This window comes from Calidris pugnax, unplaced genomic scaffold (genome assembly GCF_001431845.1).
Source record: "Calidris pugnax isolate Ruff unplaced genomic scaffold, ASM143184v1 scaffold246, whole genome shotgun sequence".
In the NCBI taxonomy this organism is placed as follows: domain Eukaryota; kingdom Metazoa; phylum Chordata; class Aves; order Charadriiformes; family Scolopacidae; genus Calidris; species Calidris pugnax.
This window is the reverse complement of record NW_015090989.1, coordinates 420,982-441,964: the sequence shown is the minus strand read 5'-3', so window position 1 is coordinate 441,964 and position 20,983 is coordinate 420,982. Positions and strand designations below refer to the sequence as shown.

General features: G+C 35.2%; 1 protein-coding gene across 7 annotated transcripts in view; it reads left to right on the top strand.

The window, feature by feature from the left end:
• Window positions 1-20,983, top strand: part of DMD (dystrophin) — a 1,195,780-nt gene that overhangs the window by 762,740 nt on the left and 412,057 nt on the right. For all 7 annotated transcript variants that reach the window (XM_014954058.1, XM_014954055.1, XM_014954053.1 and 4 more), the window contains 2 exons: window positions 2,839-2,986; window positions 4,909-5,058. In XM_014954058.1, coding sequence (XP_014809544.1) covers window positions 2,839-2,986; window positions 4,909-5,058 — 298 coding nt within the window. The remainder of the gene's footprint in view (window positions 1-2,838; window positions 2,987-4,908; window positions 5,059-20,983) is intronic.

The window sequence follows — 20,983 nt, the reverse complement described above, 5'->3', positions numbered from 1 at the left end:
TATTTCAAAAAGTATTTGTTTCTTGTAAATTGAATGGAAACACTTCAAGAATGCCTTTGTAGTGATGTCTTCTTGCCTGACTTTTGCCATCTGGGAAAGACTGTCACATGCATGGCAGTGATCATATGTTTGAGGTCTCCTTAAGATGTGGCATGTTTAGTACAGCAAGACTGAGATGTAGCAGGTGGGTGTTGGCCTCGTCTCCCAAGGGAATGATGACAGGACCAGAAGAAATGGTCTGAAGTTGCTGCAGGGGAGGTTTAGATTAGATATCAGGAAGAATTTACTGAGGGAGTGGTCAGGCACTGGTGGAGTCACCATCCCTGGAGGTATTTAAGAAAGGTGTAGACATGGCATTTCAGGGCATGCTATAGTGCCCAAGATTGTTGGTTTGTGTCTGTTTGTGGGTGTGGTGCTGTGGTTTTGGTTTGGTTTTTTTTTTTGTGGTTGGACTCGATGATCTCAAAGGTCCCTTCTAACCATGAAGATTCTGTGATAGTGAAGTGTGGTCAAAAGCGTTGTCTTTGGTACTTTACTCTGGGTTTTAACGCACTATTTTGGAGTGCGGTCTGTAGAGTGTTCATTCCTTAGTATAGCAATTCTCATCTTGCAAGTATGCCTTGTTAAGGAAATGCAATAAACACGAATAAGATGGAAGGCAGGTAAAGCATTAGTAAAAGTTTTGCTGGTTTGCTAGTTGTATATAATAATAGTTGAATGTTATGATTCTGGTTTTCTTTTATAATAGTCAGCATTCCAACAGCATGACTCGTTCTCTCCTCAAAAAATCTTAATGTATAAAAATGTCTTTCTTATACTGTGATGTCAGGTGATTTTTTTTACTGTAAAATGAAATTTAATGCAGCTCATATGCTTATGCCCTTCTTCTTGTGCCTGTCTTCTTTAGGCCCAATATTTTCACTGCTGACCAAACCAGACTTCTCCTATTTTACACTGTAACCAGAGTGATGTTATTTAAAAGGAATTTTAAGTATCTTACAGTTTTTTCTTGTTATTTTCCCTCTAACCAAATGCTTTTACCTAAAACATTAAGGAAGTGGCTTGCTTTCCTTGTAAATAAATGTTTCAAATACAGAACACTTGAAGTCACTTGAACACTTTTATTCCCTGGAAATTACAATGAGGGGAAAAAAAAGTCATATATGATTTTAATGACTTAAACTTAGACTTCTTAATATAGGGTGAAATGTTTTGGGGGGTTGGATGTACTTTTGTAAGAGAGATACTGACTGTTGGAAATGTCTAAATTCTATTCTGCTTTAATAAAAGCTCTAATCTATAGTTTATAAGCCGTTTGTCAGACTGTGTGTGTGCATGTGTGTGGGCATGTGCCAAGCAACAATTGTTTTCAGTATGTTTTTGTTAGATGATGTGAAGCTAATACCTTTAATTGATTCTCTTTTGCCTGAAGCTTATTCATATAGTTTTGCTAAAGAGACATCTTTGCTTGTCAGCCATCATAAAGCATAGTTTCTGAAAAAAAAAGAAAAAATAATTTTGTAAATTAATGATGGCATAGTTAAGATAGATGTAATTCCATTTGACCTCTCAGTGTTCTATGGCACTGACTGTTGTGGCAAGTATGGGAGACCAGAGAAGGTTACAACCATTTTCATTCTGTTGTAATACATTTTTACATTCAGAAATAATATATTAATAATACCAACATTGATTCTCCACTGTAATGTTGCAACCTGTTATTATGTGCAATAAATGACCCAACCTCTCAAATTCAGTTGGATGTTGGAAATAACAACAATAATTAAAAAATAGCACTGTTTGCTATTTTTGCAACCAGTTGCAAATATCTGTTGCTTTGATTTCAAGTAACCTTAATAAAATAATAGCAAAACCAAAAAACCTACTATTATTTAATATATTATTAATTATTGTTTAATTTTATAAATAATTATTTCTTTTTTTCATACTGGTAGGACTCAGTGTAGCCTCAGTTTTGTGAATAAATTTGAAAGATAAATTAGAAGTGATTTATAAAAAACCCATAATTTTTCTCCTTCAGAAGAGATCCACCCACAATGTTAATCCCAAACGGTTCATGTTCTGCCAATGCTCTTCCCTGCTACCCTTATCTGACTTTGGACACCTGCAATATTTATGTCTTAGTTGATCTGGATTTCCTTCAATTAATAAAAGAAAAAGTTTGTATGGCAGAATTAATCTTTCTGTTCTAAATATCTAAGCTGTATTCATGTATCACACCTTAGAAATGCCAATTGGCATTCAATGAAGAGTATCTGGGTAAGAAAATCAACTGGTGAGTTGTATATGTAGACAAAATAGACATCTAAAGTTGGATGAGAAAAAACCTTATCCTATTCCTTCTTACGGACTACAAACCTTACCTACTATTTGTTGACCTTGACTGGAATGCTTCACACAAAGTATGTGGCATGGTCACCAAAATATCTGTTTATACAGTATGTCCAAATGGGTTTAAGTGTCACTTTTTACAGATTCAGTTTGGTAAAATTTGGTTCTAGAATTCTCAGTTTCTGACACTGGGCTTCCCTGCTGTTCACACAAAAATCTGGTCTGAGTTATTAACAGATCTGGTGTCCTTGTTTGCTCCCTGCCATATGTAATCTGGAAGCTGAATTTAGTGCTGTTGCAAATTATGAATTGAGTTTTTCTCTTAAAATACATTTAATGCCATGTTAAAAATGTGATGGTCTGATAATTTTGATAATTAATATAAATCATAAGACTTCATTTTCCCTAGTCTTTCTTTTAGTATGGATACGTACTTCAACACAATAATAAATGTATAGAACCATTAATTTCATGTTCTTATTACAGGCTAGAGGAAGAAAAGAATATTTTATCAGAATTTCAAGAGGACTTGAACAAGTTGATTTTATGGTTAGAGGAAGCAGACAGCATTATCAGTATTCCCCTTGAACCAGGGAATGAAGACCAGTTAAGAGACTGCCTTAGCAAAGTAAAGGTATAATGAATTTTATTCTCAATATTTTCTTACTTTATCAATTCTACATTGAAGAAGATTAAATGGTATTTTCAGATAAGGCTTCTGCCATCAAACACAGCATTCATTTAGCTTTTTTAGATAAATCTAAGCAGTGAAAATTTAAAACCCAGGTACAAATATATACTGATCATACTGAAATCAGAAAAGTAATGGAAAATGTACTGAAATGAAAATACCTGTCCTGTCACTAGGTAATTAATCATTAGCTTTTTCATCCTCATTTCTTAACTCAGAACTTAACTGTTTTATCTGTAAAGCAATTCTTGATAGGTGTCTTGTTAATCTTTTTATAACTTATCGTTTATGAAATCATATTCAGAATTTCACAAGAGTATCTAGAATTACATACATAATTATAAATGTCAACTGATTGAAGTATTACTGCAACATTTTCTAGACTAAACATCCAGATGAATTTTTAAAAATGCTTGTTTGTTTTATAAAGGCTGGAATATTTTCATGATGATGTTAGAGCTGTTAGACTTTGATACTGCTAATAAATATATCCAAAAGTTGTTCTGGTTTGTTTCTGAAATGTGTGTAATAGAATTACTATTATGCAAGGTATTAAATACATTCAATGAAACTGTGGCTGGAAAATGCATATTAATTATGGAATACCTGGCTAAAGGCTTGTGTCCTCTCTTGAGGATAAGGACTAGTTATCCCTTATGCCAATCCAAGTAGAACCACTTCATCAGGCGATGGAATATAGCATTAAAGAATCTGAAGGAAACTTATCTGAGTTTCTTCTATCCTTCTTTCAACAAATTCTGGAAAAAAAATCTAAAAGATTCCTTAGTTAAACTCTATCTTCGAGTTTCTTTTAAAAACATAAAAAAATAGGATATTGAGTATTGCATTCGAGGAATTCAGGACTTAACCATGGGCTGTTTGTCCCTCTGACTGTTTAGCATATGATGTCAGTGAGTTGGAGAGAGAATTTGTGAGACTCTGCCTTCATTGTTGAGGATATCAGAACAAAGGCAAAGAAATATTTATAAGGGGTGTTAGATGCATCTTATAGTTTGCAGACATTATTACAGGTTTAGAATCTAAATTGATTGGTTAGAACCTTGCAGAGTCCCACTCCTCATTTATACACAAATATTTCCTAATTGTAGTATTCCAAAAGGACACATAATTCAAAATTAAAGCTGTTAGCATCTCTTATTTGTATCTCATTTTTACAGTCCACCATATTCTTTTGCAGCTACAAAAGAGAATACATCCTAATGCAGCAAATAATAATACATTGGCTTGCAGTGTGGCTCATTTCATATTTGCCTGTTTATGTTAAAAAATATATAATCTTGAAGAACTTTGTATTTTAGTTACTTTATCCTTACTTGATATATCAAGTTACTTCAGCAATATACGTTTGCATCAACTAAATACATGATGGAGAAGTGGTACATTTAGATGATAGCTTGCATCCTTTGGTATTACTTGGTACATTTTATGAGCATTATTATGAGGTTAGACTGGAGGGCTTTACACCACATACTATCTGGATGACTGTGTTCACAGCATGGAACATATTAAAACCCTTCTCCAAAGTGCTTGCTCTTTATCATATTAAAATATTATAAATATTTGGATACATAAGCTATTGTGTGTCCAGAAGTGGAACTTATCATGTAAAAGTGATTAATATCCTGAGAAACTCCATATTTTGGCTTTTAGGACTCTTTTTAGGCTTGATCCACTAATACAGTCTCTTTTGGGCGGTTTTGGCCTTCTACATTCAGAAGGCAATGGTTATTTTGTCTTGAATTGAGTTTATTCCTTCAGCTGATACACAAATCGATAAGGGTGAAGATAAGAGAGCTGGAAATTCTACCACAGTTCATCTTAACTGCTGTATTTGTCTGTTCCAGTCAGGAGCTGAAGAGCTGCCGCCACACAAGGGAATACTGAAACGATTAAATGAAACTGGAGAAATAGCACTTGGAAGTGCATCACTGAACCCAGACAAAAAACATCAGCTTGAGAGTACACTGAAGGAGGCCAACCATCGCTTGTTAAAGGTTAGACATATTAGTGATATAAGTGTGGTATAAAATTTTAATCTGCAGCAAATATTTGTGTTATGTGTTTTCTGGTATGTATTATTTTTCTCTGTATGAAGAGACATTTGTATGCATGATGAACATGGGGAAGAAAAATGTGTACAACACACTGCTGTGAGAAACAATGACAGCAAACCAGGACCATTAGTGCCTGAAATGATGATGTTGCACCAAAATATACTCCCCAAATTACAGGTCTGCTGCTTAAGAATGGAATGCAGAACATAATTTTTGTAGGCTGGCTGTTTTGAGGGTACAGCAAATATTCTGGCTTTTGTGACTCAGGTGTGTGAAAGGCAGTAGGAAATGGCTGATTGTTTTTATGGAAACACTTTCCAATTCTCTTCTCTCCCCAACACCAAGGTGAAAGCTGCAACCATGGTTTCACATTCCACCATGCTTCTTCCAACCTTGAGCTTAGAGCTCTGATTTCTGTGTAGCAAAGGACTATTAATTTTGCTTTCTGTGATCTCCATCCACCTGATGTAAGGGTGGATTTTGTTGTACTTCAACAATAAAGTTGCATATTTTTGTGTTGGAAACTGGTGACAATAAATAGTAAATCTGGTAAAGAGGTAGATAATTTGAGTGGTCTCATGTAGCTTCTGCTTCTAACAAAGCACAAACGGTAGAAAGCGGTGTCCAGAGGACCACCACCCAAGGTATGGATTAACCTGGTCAGAAAAGGTCAACTGAAATATTTCTTTTGAGAGTGATTGCAAAATCAGAATCTGGGAAATTAACCTGTGGCATCTATTTCTTAAAGTTACCAGGATACTGGGGGGGGAGGGTTGGGGGAGGGTGAGTGGGAAGGGAGATTTGTTGTGTTTAGCTCCAGGGTAAAAAAGGGTGATAAAATTTTCTTCTGAGTATCTTACTGAAAAGACAAGCTAGAATTTCTGGTCAAGAATACTACATCCTGCATTTTTTTTTACCATTTCTGTGAACATAATTGAATTACAAGCACGGACCTGGGAAATAAACAGGAATTTTTTGATGTACTCTCATTAGCTTCTTCCTAACAGAAACTGTCTGGCAAGGTTCAGAATATTAGCTAAAGGCTCAGGTAATAGTGGATGATAAATATTGATCACATTCACAGACTCCAAGTATGGACACATAAATCATTATTTGGGTGCTTGGATATCTCTGTCTCTACAAATGGGTTTCTGAAATCAATGTCTATGGAAGAATTCAGAACACTGCAAGATTAAAATAGTGTTATTTAGTAGCTGAAGTAAACATATATATATAGCTGAATTTAGGCACCACAATTTGGACATCTGAGCCAGTAGTATTAAAAAGACAATATTAGTTTTCAGGAAAAAAATATTTTACTTATACTAAAATTACACAAATACATTTTAATGAAATCTGTAATTTGTATCTGTATGCAAGCTTTCACTGATTAGTCATATACCTGAAAACTTTGCATTGTCACTTTCTGTTTGCTTATGTAGAAAAGTTCCGGGTTACTTGGCACAATCGGAGCAACTATGAAAGCTGCTGAAAATAGTTAGGTCTGGATGAAATATGGGGGACAAAGCTACTGTTAAATGAATCATTCTTTTTACAGATTTATGTCTCATAGATCTAAGTAATATTTCTGGCAAGATATTAGGCTTGGAATTTACCACTTCCAAACTTCCATTTACTCCTAAAAGAAACTAAAACCAGAAAATTGAACTCCCGTTTGAGATCATTACTTGACCACATTATTTTGATTTCAGTTATTTAGCTGTGTAGATGTGTAAAACTGAAAAGTTCTCACTGGTCCTTGCTAGCTGAATCTAAAGAATCTCTGAAAATGTAGGTGGGGTTTTTTTGGTGTTTTAGGGTTTGGGTTTTGTTTTTTTTTTTAATGAACAGAAACCGAGTTTGAAAATCACAACTCAAATCCATAATCCATACACATTCTCTGAAGTATTTCAATTTCCCATATGATCTTGACAGAAGTAAAAAAAAAAAAAAAAAAAAAAAAAGAAAAAAAAGGGAGTTAGGAGCTCATCTTGATTTTCTGTCATTGGACTTCTCAATGAAACTGACAGGGAAAATTTTTTTTTTTTGATTGCCTATTTTTTTCTTTTGCTCACAATTTGTGTTGGAAGCCTCGATTCAATTCTCTCCTCTGAAACTCTAGGGCCTATAACAAAATTAGAAATCATGGGAAGAAAGTCTGCAGTCCTGGCAAAGGGACATATGTTGTCTTCTATCAGCTATAGGTCTGTAAGCACTGAATACTCCCTCTCTTCCCCCCTGATTTTTACTGTGAACTAAAGCTCACATCTCTGGAACTTTATATCAGGTGAATTTCTGTAGGTCACCTGAGGATGGTTCTGTAGTCAGTTGTTTTGATGAGGTTATATTTTTTGTGTTCCTCAAAGCACAGTGGACAAACATCATCACACAGATTTCTCTGGGGTTTTTCTGTTTCTCCAACCAGTTTAAGAGTGTATCTTATACTTTAATCCTTTGTTTCTAGCTGTTCGGTTTGTTTTCTGGTATCTCTGCTAGAAACGAACTTGTAACAATCTACCATTTCTGATCATCTCATACTGCGATATTATTTTCAAATTATGAAACATACATAACAGTTACATAAACAATGTAAAGAAAATCCTTATCTGGTGTACACAAGTAATTTTGTGACAATTTTCTCCAGCTGAGAATATAGCCAAATATCTCCTAAGTTTATAACATATTTTTTGCTTTACCTTTGTCATGGTTTAATCCCAGCCTGCAACTAGGACCATGCAGCTGCTCACTCACTCCCCTCAGCTGGGGCAGGGGAGCAAATTGGGGAAGAGTAAAAAAGAGAAAAATACCAACCTTGTGGGTTCAGATAAAGACAGTTTAACAGGTAAAACAAAAGCCACGAACACAAGCAAAGTAAAACAAGGGATTCATTCACTACTTCCCATTGGCGGACAGGTGTTTAGCCATCTCCAGAAAGCAGGACTCCAATACGTGAAAGGGTTACTTGGGAAGACAAACACCATAACTCTGTTTGTCCCCTACTTCCTTCTGCTCAGTTGGGGTCAGCTGTCCTGGCTGTGTCTCCTTCCAACTATTTGTGTATTCCTGGCCACCTATTCACTGGCAGGGCAGTGTGAGAAGGAGGAAAGACTTTGACAGTTTAACAACAACCCAAAATGTTAGTGCGCTACCAACACTATTCTCATCCCAAATCCAAAACATAACACTGCATCAGCTGCTAGCAAAACAGTGAAACCCATCCCAGCCAAAACCATGATAACCTTGATCTGCCAAGCAGTAGAATGGGGACAACACCTATGAGTCTTAACCTTCAAGGTGACATATTTGAAATAAGTTATGTTCAAACCTTCTTTGCAGTCACAGAAACGGACCGCATACAGCAATAGAAATAAGCTGAGGAAAAACTGAGTATGAAAGTAAATTCAGTCTCAAGAATAAAAGAAACTTTTTTGCTTTTGTTTCAGGGTTGTCTTTGCTTTTAGGTGCTTACATCATGTGCTGATGACCTTGAGAACAGATATACAAAGAGTTTGTCTTCCTTTGGCTAGCAATAATTTTTAAATTGCCGTTCTTTAGACAATTTTATTGAATAGTGATCCTAATAGGCTGCTACCTCAGACATAGTTTAAGCAGAGAATGAAGATTAAAGCCCACATTTGGAAGTGTGACTTTTAAATTCTAGCCTAGCTTTACTTATTACATCCTCTCCAAAGCCAGTTTTTCTTGTAAAAATGAAAATAACACTACCTTTGTGAAGTCTTAATAGTATGAAAAATGAAATGGTTTATAATAATTTTATGCCTTCACCTTCACATCAAGAATTCTTTGTTTGTTTTCAAAGCACAAAGTGTCTTCTGCTATGACAGCCAAGTAAACCAACCACCTAGTGCTTCAAAGCATACAAAAGGGGTACTAGGCACTGGAGTTTGTGGTGAATTCAGTTCTTGTCATATACCACCTGCCAAGGCATATAACAGATCTGTAATAGGTTTCTTACCTTTTACTGTGCAGTAAATGAATTGATAGATTAGGTCTGAGACCAGTGAACCATGGAATCAGAGGTTTGCTGGAAGGAGTTTATTACTCTTTAATATTATTCTTGGTCTTGTGTCAGCCAAGAGAGATGAGCTAGATTATCTGAAAGTAAGCTGGATGCCAAAATCAGCATTCTCCTCATTTATCCACCTTAGTCTTCACAACGTCTACTGTATGTATTATGAAGGTTATTATAAGTGCCTGATGGAGACATTTTGTTTTCCTGCTTTTTAATTTGTCTGCTAGTATTAGAACTAATTACTAGACACTGAAGAGACTATTTCACTGTTTACTGCCGCAGCAAATCAATTTGTTGTGCTATATGGGAAAAAAAAAATTTGGAATGACATGGCTATAATTTTTTAATATTTTCTGTACCACCAGGAAAAGTATAGGTCGTCTTAGCTTGGTTGATCAAGTGTAGAGAAAAACAGATGGGCCTAGAAAGTGCAGAAAGACAAAGTCATAACAAGGTTGTAGTTCATGTATTCTTACTTGCCTTAAGTAGTAATTATTCATAGATGACATTAAATTTCCAGTGTGTCAATGTAATTTAGTTTGAATTCATAGCTGAAACTACTGCAATTGCTACTACTGTTATTTGTGGGACGGAGGGGAAAAAATCTTGGAAAACGAATGCTACTGTTTGTTTTCTGTGCTTTCAATTTGAAATTAGAATGGGATACCCAGCATTTTAGGGATCAGATAATTTGAATGACTTTGCTTTCAATTAGTAGGTGACCTGATTCCCTTAAATGTAATAAAGTGTTAATACTATGCTAAATTACCTATGACAGTTTGTCATGGACTGCTAACTAGGTGTAGTCCACATTCATGTTATCATGGGTTGTACTGATAAATGGCCACATATATAGCAAAATTAAGTTTGATGTATATGTTTGAAGTATATGTTGATCAGACAAACATAAGAATACACAGATTCTAAGAACCAAGTATATATATGTTTCATTCCTTTTTATTTGAGTGTATTTTATTTGAGCAGATACCACTAATTAATATTTAAAAAGACAAATTTACTAGCACAGTAAAGTTAAATTGCTGTTTCCTAGATGTACTAAATGTACAAGAATGAAGATTTCATAACACAACACAGAAGTAAAACAATGCTGATGACCGTCTTTTTAAAAATTTATTTTAGGCCAAATTATATTAAAATTTACACAGCTTTAGCTTTCCAGTGCTGTTGAGTAATGTTTGAAACTAATTATTTTTCTGGAGATTTTGTAAGTCTAAAGCTTAATTTGACAGTCAACTGTTTGTTGTTGACCGTTATTTTCAGTCTTACTGGAAAATGTAGATCATAAACAAGCCACTTCCTATAAGTTGTATCATATAATTCATAATTTGGTTTCCATTTTAAATTTCCATTTTAAAATGTTTATCTTAGTTCTTAAAGGCAATGATGATAAGTCTAAACAACCTTGTATATAAACAGTTTTGTAGTTGAAACCTGTTGTATGTTATACACATACATGCCTATATCTCTTAAATAAAACCAGAAATCTTCAGTTGGATTGCTTCTTATGTCATTTAATAAAACTCCCATGTACTGTTGTTTTCAGAAGAAATATATAGGGCAAGGATGACAAAACCTTGCATTCAATTAGTAAAAAAATATAAATACGTTAACTAATTCACACTTTTTGCAGGTTGTGAAAAGAGAAACTGACTGTGAATTTCAACTAAGAATTCCATAGATAAGTAGAATTGGTCTTATGATCTCAGTGAATATTGAGAATATGGTGGTTTGTTTTTATTTTCTCTTTTCTTAGAATAAAGTTGTCTCTCAGACTGTAAAAATAAGGTAAACAAGAAAGTATGGACTAAAGCACTTGTAGTCTTACATGAATGTCTGAGTTATTTTCACCTTCCAAGCAAGTAAAATAATCCCTTTGGGTTTTTTTGCTATTTTTTTTAGGATACACATACTGAAGGTTTTCTGGCTGTATTGATTTAAAGCTATTGAGACACTTAGATATTTTGAAATCAATGGATTGCATGTGTTAGAATACAGAGCACAATGGGAATTGGGCCCTAGAGCCTACTCAGCGATCAGAGGCAATTTTCAATCATTTAGAAGCTTCAGTCATTAGTTTTTGTTCCTCTTTACATGCTATACTGTAAGTCATCCTAATGATTTCATCAGAAAGAACTGGAGACTATTGTAAAACATAAGGAGACATCTGGGGTTTTTTCTATTTTTTTGTTAGTTGATGTAATTTGAAAGGTGGATTATAATAGCTCCATGAATATCTACAATCAAGGCTAAGTATACGTTTTCACAGTAGATGGAAGAAAATGAATTGGTTTAACTTACACTGAAAGATTTGGTTACTTCCTGTCTATAAAAAAAGAGATAGTAACAGATCAGGCTTAGACTGACAGATCACCTCTAGTCTGACGAAGATTTGTATGCAATTTTTTTTTCCTGAAATAGGACTGAAGAGCATCACACTGAAAAAGACCCTAAATAGACCTCAACCTCACCTGCTTTCCTTTCCAGGCTTTAGTACATGACTCAGTTCATAGATGATAAAACAAACAAACCAACCCATCAAAAAACAACCCAAACCCAAACAACAAAAAGTAGATTAGAAAGAATATTCAGTTGTATTTAAAATAAATACTATAATGTATTCAGAATGAAACAAATAGCAGTGCAAATTTTTCTGTATATAAGCATCAGTCATACCAGAATGCAGTTTTTGTTCCAGAAAACTGGGATATTAAGCATGAATCCTTTGGGGAGTCTAATTATTATACAACATTTTAATGTAAAATCCAGATTAAATAGGAAGCCAGGTAGTGAAAACTACCAAGCAAAAATCCATTAAAATATAATCATAATTTTCTTTGCTATTGGTCCAAATGATATAGATAATAACAGTATTCTTACAATACTATGGGGTTGCTTCACGTGTAGAATATATTGAAAGCTAATCATACTTTTTTCAGATTGAAGCAGGTTAGGAAGAGCATTTTTGATCTCACTTTCAAAATGCAGACCTGCATCTGTTTCTAGAGCAGCTTTGTGTGCATTTCTGGAGTCTTCTATACAAGTCAGTTTGCAGAATACTGAGGTCAAAGAGATGAGCTGTATTCATAGTACATCCAAAAGATAAACAATTTGAAGGGTGTACTCTCTATTTCATTTTGCATGAGAACATACCAGTGGATGACTGGGGACAAAAAAAGGTCTATACACCCTCTGACCATGTCCATTTAGCCATCTGATAATGCCTAAAATCAGATGCCTAGAGAAGATAACATTAATGAAGACAAAAAAATTGTGTCACTTTCCATGGAGTGAAAATGCCAAAGAAGTTGCTAAATTTTACAGCTGCTCTATTTCCTATGCACAACTCCTTATCCCAGAGGAATATTGTAAAATTAAATTACTTAGTGATATTAAAAAATTATGAAGGTTTAAAGCAATGTAAAACAGCATTACCAACAACTTTTACAATATTTCAGGAGTCCTGCAGAGAAATATATATCCCTTTATTAATGACACCAGCAATTTTCTGAGTCTTGTTAAGTACTAATGGACACCCCCCTACTACAGTATATTGTTTACTCTCATTTGAAAGGATTAGTCATTCTGTAGCCCCTTCAAGGAAAAAGTTGTGATATTCAAAATGTTTTTGCAACAGTCAGACAATAATTGCACAATATCAAGGGCTATTGTTACATACTACCGAATATTTGTTTTTCTTTTCCTTTAAGTTTTTGAGTATATTTAGAACAGTTAGCATTCCTTCTTCTTAATACACGTTAGAATATAGCTTTTACCCTTAGTCTTTTGTTTTCCAAGTGTCTTTTAGGCTTAAGAACAAATGACAGGAAACATAATAAATTTAACAAAAGTGAAATAGAGATAAGTTGGAAATTCATCACAGAATTATTCGTGGTTTTCAGGCCATGTTCATCAACATAGCAAATCTTACAGGAGAAGAACTGCTTACAACAAAATTGTGCCAATTTCCTAACGAGTTTCTTGCAGCATATATCAAAATAATATATCTTGGTTATCTGTGGATTCTCTTTCCTCCTCCTCCTCCTATTGTTCCTCATAGACACCCTAACAGCAACCTCTGTGACCCCTGTCATTCTTTTTTTACTGCATTAGTTCTTACTGTGACTTTCTCAGAAGGTAAGAGCACAGTTTGTATGACTACTGTGTCTTTGTAATCTCCCCCACTTCCCATGAAAGTGGGGCAACACATTCTGGGAGGGTTTTGCAAAAAGAGGTGGGACATGAGAGACTTGCAGCTTTTGACAAGACCAAATTTGTATTTGGTGGGATGAAGTGGAAAGGAATTGTTCTCTTGTCTTTTAAAATTTTGCCAGTAAGATCTTCCTGAATAATACTATATGGGTTACAGCATTTATCAAGTTTAAAGCCCAAAGTACTTAGATAGCAGCTCTTCATCTAAAACAATAGTGAGGAGCACACAGTTTCATTTTCTTAAAAGTAAACCCACAAAGCATCTATGAGTTTCAGTTGGGATGTTTGTGGTGTTGTGATATTTGTAATTAGCGGTAGTAAAATCTAACTATCTTGCACAAATCTTATGCTTCTAGATGGAAAAATTTGTAACAGTCTTATTTACCATACTCTATTTTTTTTTTTCTCTGATACAAACTTTTCTGCTTTAATAACAACATCTCACTACAAATGCCTAAATTATCTTGGATAATCAATATTAACCAGAGTTCTACTTTTGAAAAAACAATCATTTGATTATTTCATAGGAGAGTCTCCTAAATGTTATTTGTCTAAATATAAAATTTAAATATAAATTTCTAAATTTGTCATTCAAATCAGAAATCCTAATACATTTTGCCCATCAAAAGACAAAAAGGTGGCTTAGCTTCCGAAATAGCCTTCAATTTAAACCTCCCCTTCCCTTTTCCCTTCCTCTTGCCCTGTCTTTTTTTGGCCACTTTTTTCAGAGTTTTAAAAACACCTTTTCACAAATTCATCATAGTTACCCAGAGAATGGCCTGTTGTTATTATACTGAACTTAACTGTACATTGTGCACTGTTAACTAAGGCAACTCCTACACACTCTCAACTTTTCTATTAGCTGCATGTTTCTTACACATAAAAAGTTGTCACCTCCCGCAAAGTGCTAAACCAGGTAATTCTGGAAAAATAACCAAAAAGAAAAGCAAGTTCCTTGTTAGCTTTTTTTTGTCAGACATGTCAGCTCAGTACTTGGCAGTCAAGATCACTCACTAGAATTGGAATACCAACATTATTTTCCTTTCTGTAAGTTTTAACAGAAGAAATTATTCGTTGCTAGGAAATGTTATGAATATTCAACTGTAGATAAAATTCCAACCCATTGTAATTTATGTATACTGTGCAAAAATAATGTAAAAGAAAATCCCTGTTTACTTACTGTGGAAATAATACAGTTTATCTATACATTCATTGTCTAGCTGACTGCACTATGTAGCGTATAGCCAGAAATTGCTGTTTGATACTGATTTTATTGCTGTGTTAAAATCCTAGGTCCAATTATATCCATTTCCTCTACCAAACAAAATGTTAGGGGTGGTTTTTTGTTTTTTTGTTTTGGTTTGGTTTTTTTTTTTTCCATTCCTATAGAGATCTCCATATGCAAACCCAATAATGATTCTAAGTTTATAGCTTGCATGTTAAGGTACTACATGTTGTAGAAATATTTGTCATTTGTTTCATTGCAATGCCTTTTTGGCTTCATTTTGCTTGTCAACCATGCTGGCAGATGACAGTTATTAGAAGCTCCACAGGAGTTCCGTGAATGCTTCTGAGAAGCTTCTCAGATGTAGGCAACAGCATGGAAGGAAGTATCAATGTGTTTAGTTTAGCTATTGACTGATTGCCACTTTGAGCTGATTACCTGCGAAAGTTGAGCTTTCAGTATTGGGCATGGTTCTGAAAGTAAAGCAATCAGATAACGAGATCTTAAGAAAAGGAAAAGGAGAGCTACAAAACAGGATGGTGAGACAAAGCAACAGGCAGGAAGAACTCTGTCACATGGAACGACCAAAAGTGGAGATGGCACTACTATGGTTTGCCAAAACATGAGAGGAGATTGCTCTTAACTACATCAGGCAAGGTTTATCATACACTGTAGAGTAACACTGTGTTTCACTGGGACACCGCAACAGCATGTCCAGCTCTGGGCTGAATAGGACTATGGCCTGCCATTTTGTCTCCTCCTCCCAACATGTATGACAGGCCTACTTTCCATGTGGAAATAAACTGTGACTGACAGTCTGAAGGTAACTGTTCAGACAGGCTACCAGTACTGTGGGGTTTGCTTGCCCCATGCACTGTAGGTATCCCGAGGGACAGGTATGGTATTATCTTCAGTAAGCCATAGGGTATTGTACTCTTATTTAGAAATCACTTTTCTATCAGAATACCCTTCATTAATAATCACTGAAGGAATCATACTGTAAAAGCTTTGTGGCTGCTTTTGGATTTCTGGAATTTAGTAAGAAACAGAGATATAGAAAAGAAAAGCGTGGACTAGATTATTTAGCAGAGATTTAAGGTCTAGTGCTCAGAAAGTGCCCTTGAAAAAGGAGAATCACTGAGATAATAGAGAGCAGAAGGAATGACAATTAGTTATAAATATTAAATATAAAGAGCATACAGATATTCAGAAGACTGTGATATATTCAATCATATTACCATGCAGGAAAACCAAAACAAATCATTGGGGTGCGGGATATGTTTATTTGGTTTTTAAAAAGCTAGACAGCCAGATGAAGCAGAAAATTGTTTGCTGCATTGGATTTGTGGACTGCTTAGTCTTCTGCATCAGTGGAGGAAAAAAAGTGATTTTTTAAATAAAAATGAAACTTGAGAATATAACAAATACACTGTTAAGAAGTTTTAAAAAAAAAAAAAAGGCCAAAAACACGTGCCAAGGACAGGTCCTGAGAGGTTTGTAAGGAAACATGAAGCACTAGATACATAGCAAATAAAAAACTTCTATACATATTTTTAGTAGCCTGTTTTCACCTTCCTCTGATAGTACAGTCTTTACTGCAACTTTGTCAGAGACGCTATGGCTCATAAATATTCATCGATTTAAAGAAATTACGTAGATTTTGTTTTAAAGTCAATATTGAGTTTGTTAATGAAAATGACTCAGTTAATTAACTAAATGGCATTCTAAACTGAACTTATATGAAACTCTTTTTTGCCCTGATTGTTTCTCATGAAGAAATGATGCATAAAAATTAACTTCTCCCCCTTTCATTTTAAATCTTTCTTTTTTATATGCTCTGGGGATGGTGATTTTAAGCAGATAAAACTTTCTGAACAGTGGCTATAAGAATTGTGGTTTTATGCAATCATCTTACTAGTGTGATGGAACTGTCAATTGTGATTTATCAATAAGACTGAATTGAAGCTTGCTTTTAATAGTTTTTATGACTGTAGTTACTTCTTTATTACGCAAGTCCTGGCTCGGACAACATAAAAACCTGCTTTCGGTACAGTTATGCTGTGGGCTGATTGCAGTGTAGTCACCCGTCTCTTTTTTTCCTAATATTTGTATTTTTGCAGAAGTTTGATAGTAAAGCAGAAGCTGCTGCTTGCTTTACATTTAGTAAGGAAAACAATTCATACAGGAACCTATACATTCTTCATTTTTCTGTATGCAAACAATTATGAATTTTTTTCTAACCTGGCACTACCAGTTATCCTGTTAGAAACCCACTATCATAAAGTCCTTTGTATATCAGAGGGACCCTTCCAAGCCAGGAATACAAGAAAAACATTGTTAACAGTCTTCACGGATATCCCACAACATACTTTTGCTCCTATTCATTGCAGTTTATTATAATTTATCATTTATGTATATCAAGAGAGATAAATTTTAATCCACTGTCAAATTCATCAAAATAAGGTCCTTTTATAAGTGATGCTCTGTTATTGAGAAGTTGGTGAGGCAGCTAGCAAGTGAAAGGAGTACCTTATCTAGTACTGGGGAAAAAAACCCACCATATTTCCACTGCTGTTAAAATGTTGGAACTGGGGATTTGTTTTCTCTCCACTCAGCATTAGGAAAATTGTCCATATTCATTTTTGACAAATGACATGTTGGGGAAATGCATCTCCTCATCTGTATCTCCAAGCAGCTGGGTTATCTCCTCTTTCGTCATTTCAGGTAAATAGGAAATGACCTTGACATTGACTTGTGATAGAGAAGGGAAATATTCAAAATCAGGCAGTGGTCACCTGAAATATAATGTATGCCAGTGGCTTTACTTACTTTTGTCAGGTGGCAGCTGCTGATATGGTAGTGATGCCTTACTAGTAATATAATTTATCAAGTTCATTCATTTTCAATAACATTTCTGACCTCTGTGAAACTATTCCCCATTGTTCATTCTCTCTTACTTACTGTCTCTCCCTAATTCGTTTCAACTTTTCCATTCTGACCATTGTTCCTGAGTTAAAGGATTGAACTGTAACTCCATAACAATTATTTTAATTGATACTACTTTAATTGAATCTGCTTTCTGGATATTCATAAGGAATTAAACAGAACAGGGAGACAGAATACCATTTTACATCAGGTGACATACTTTACACGACTTCTTACTCCCTTTATACTTATTATTATCATATGAATTGGTATTTCTTTCCATCTGCTCAGCTCTAATTCATCCCATAGTGCATACACGCAACTATGTGTATAGACTGAAAAATAACTATCTAAAGCTAAAAGTAGGAAACAGCAGTGGAGAACTGGAGCATATGAAATTATCAAGGAGATCTATACTGCCAAGCTAAGCGTATGTATCGTTTTGCACCAAAGTAATCAGACTTTTGGGGGATGAGGAGGGTGGAAAGAACATAATAGTGTGTCATTTAGGCTTCTTCTGAAGGAAGATCATCCAGGACACAAGGTACAGATGAAACAGAAACAAGCAATGCAAGCAATTTAAGAATTCATAAGAAGAAGAAATGAAAATAGTTAGATAAAGATCCAGACTTTGATATGCACAATTATTCAAATTTCACAGAGTATTCTTATGTTTTGAGAGATGTTGTTATCATTTCTATGCTGGTAATTTATGTCTGGTTATTTTAGTATTTTAATGAAAAGAGAAAGAAAGAAAAAATTGGAATATGTGGAATTAAATTAGTGGGATAGTGTCTGATATTGTCTTGATAGTTTGACTGTTAAGTATTTTGAAGACCAGTGTCAGTTTGTAAAATTAGTTTCTTCTACTGTTTCCCAATTTTGAGCTTAAATCTTTTCTATTATTCTGTTACTAAGCTTCCAATTAATCTAACTTAATTAACACTTGAACTAAAGTACAAAATTTTAGATGCATCACATCCTTTAAGACTGATGTTTTGACACACATCTTTGAAATTATATAGTCCTTTGATGTTAAAATCGGAATTTTTTCCTTGAAGAAATAATCCATACTTTTATTGTCCTTTGCACTTTCAAACTTTCTTTTTTTCCTTTGGCTGCAAACCAAGGTATGTTTTCCATGCTGATCTGCTGCCAAATAAGGTGAAGTTGAAAATATTTATTTTCTACGCAAAGGGCTAAGTTAGATTTTTTTAGAAAGATGTTCCAATTGAAGTTGTCCTTTCTTCAAGCTTTTGCACCCTGTCTCCCTTACCAGCCTACAACACTCTTTAATCAGGCCTCTGTAGGCAGATCTGGGGGAAAACATCTTATGTTTGTCCTGTTTTTCCTCTTCTGCAGGTGTTGCTTTATGATCACTGTTCCTATAGGTCTTCCCCATTAGAAAAGGACACCAGCCCTACTCTGATAAAACCTAACAGTCTTTCTGAAATAAGAGGGAAAGAGATAAGATATTAAAGGGAATGAAACTGAATAGACACTGGATGGTTGCCCTGAAACAACAAATGAATAAAAGCAGGATGAGGGAGGAAGGAGTTGAAAAGCAAGATGTAGACAGGAGAACTGGAGTGGGAGGCTAGTCATTGATTGCTCATAGAATCATAGAATGGTTTGGGTTGGAAGGGATCTTAAAGATCATCTAGTTCCAACCCCCCTGCCATGAGCAGGGACACCTCCCATTACAGCAGGTTGCTCAATGCCCTATCTGGCCTGGCCTTGAACACTTCCAGGGATGGGGCATCCATGACTTCCCTGGGCAACCTGTTCCCATGCCTCACTACACTCACTGTAGAGAATTTCTTCCTAATATCTAATCTAAATCTCCCCTCTTCCAGTTTAAACCCTTACCCCTTGTCCTATCACTACAATTCCTGACAAAGAGGGTGCACTCTGTCCCACTGTCCACGTCTCCAACGAAGATGTTGAACAACACTGGTCCCAGTATGGACCCTTGAGGAACACCACTCATCACTGGCTGCCAATTGGACATCGAGCCATTGACCACAACTCTGAGTGTGGTCATCCAGCCAGCTCATTATCCACTGAGTGGTCCATCCATCGAATCCATTAGTTTCCAATTTTGAGACCAGGATATCATGAAGGACAGTGTTGAACACTTTGCACAAGTCCAGGTAGACGACATCTGTTGCTCTGTGTCCTTGGCTGTGTCCTCATCCCTGGACACATCCAAGAACTCAGAGAGAGAGACCAGAGACAGCAGGGCAATGAGATGGCTGTAGGTCCCACCAGCATCAGAATCCCACCTCAGGGGTGGAACTCCTGAAGCTGTGAATAACAAGCTTGAAACACTTGTAGGGAAGATTCTGGAGGGCCCTATCCCCCCCTTGTGTCCTCTTTTGCCACAGAAAGGGCATAAATCTGAACACCCAGTCATCATGTCCCTGTCCATTACTCCATAGAGGTTTTCCCAAATTATGCTTCTGGTGAGCTGCAGAATTAGCTCAGGAAATAAGATGTCCCCCAAGAGACAGTCTGCAGCAGCAGCTTGGTTTGATAGGCGGATTTTTAATTACCTTAATCTCATCAGGGTCTAATTTGATTAGCCAGCTTGACAGTTTGATGCCAGAGTTTAAAGGAAAGGAGAAAAAATGAAGAAAAAAAAAGTGAGCGATTGAAATCCCTGAGATCCAGAACTTGATTCCCACACAGTGGCATGTAACATGTTACCTGGATCTTACAAGGTATTGCCTTGTTAAACGCTCATCCGTGCTTATCTGTAACCCTAACCTGAGTTTGAGAAAACTCCTTTTTTATTTATTTACTGTTGCTGTTTTGATCTCTGTGGAAAAAGTAGATTACATTAAATTTCTGTATATAATGATCTGATTTATATTGACCTATTTTTTTTTATTTTTATATTTATATTAGTAATGTTATAAACCATTGTGCTATAATTTTAGCAGAGGAGCCATCTTGTAAGAAGAGGCTGCTTTTACTTATATCACGATTTACATCTTACCATAGATGGGATTTATTTTCCTTTCTTTTCTTGTGTGATTATTGTTGAAAACAGTAGATTGAAGTACAGACAATCAGACCTAATCATAAGTCTAATCTTACATCTTCTGCTTTTCTAGATTGAATTTACTTTTGAAAATAACTGGTTACTTCCCCCCACCCCCTTGAAAACTACACATTTTTCTTTCTCTGTCTTGAGGTAGACCCAATATTTTTGATTAATATTGATTGGAAGCAGATGAGTTTTAATTTCAGATATTCAGAAATCAGCTTGGATTTTTATCTGTCTATGACTACCTATTTACTTTCACTAGTATTTCTGTGGAATTTGTTTACATTAACATTAAAGCTACCAAACATTGGAGATTAACATTCAGAAGTTTTAAGAAAGATGAAATTAAATTTCTGTGAAATTAGGCCAAGGTCTGAGCAGATCCTGAGTTAACACATAC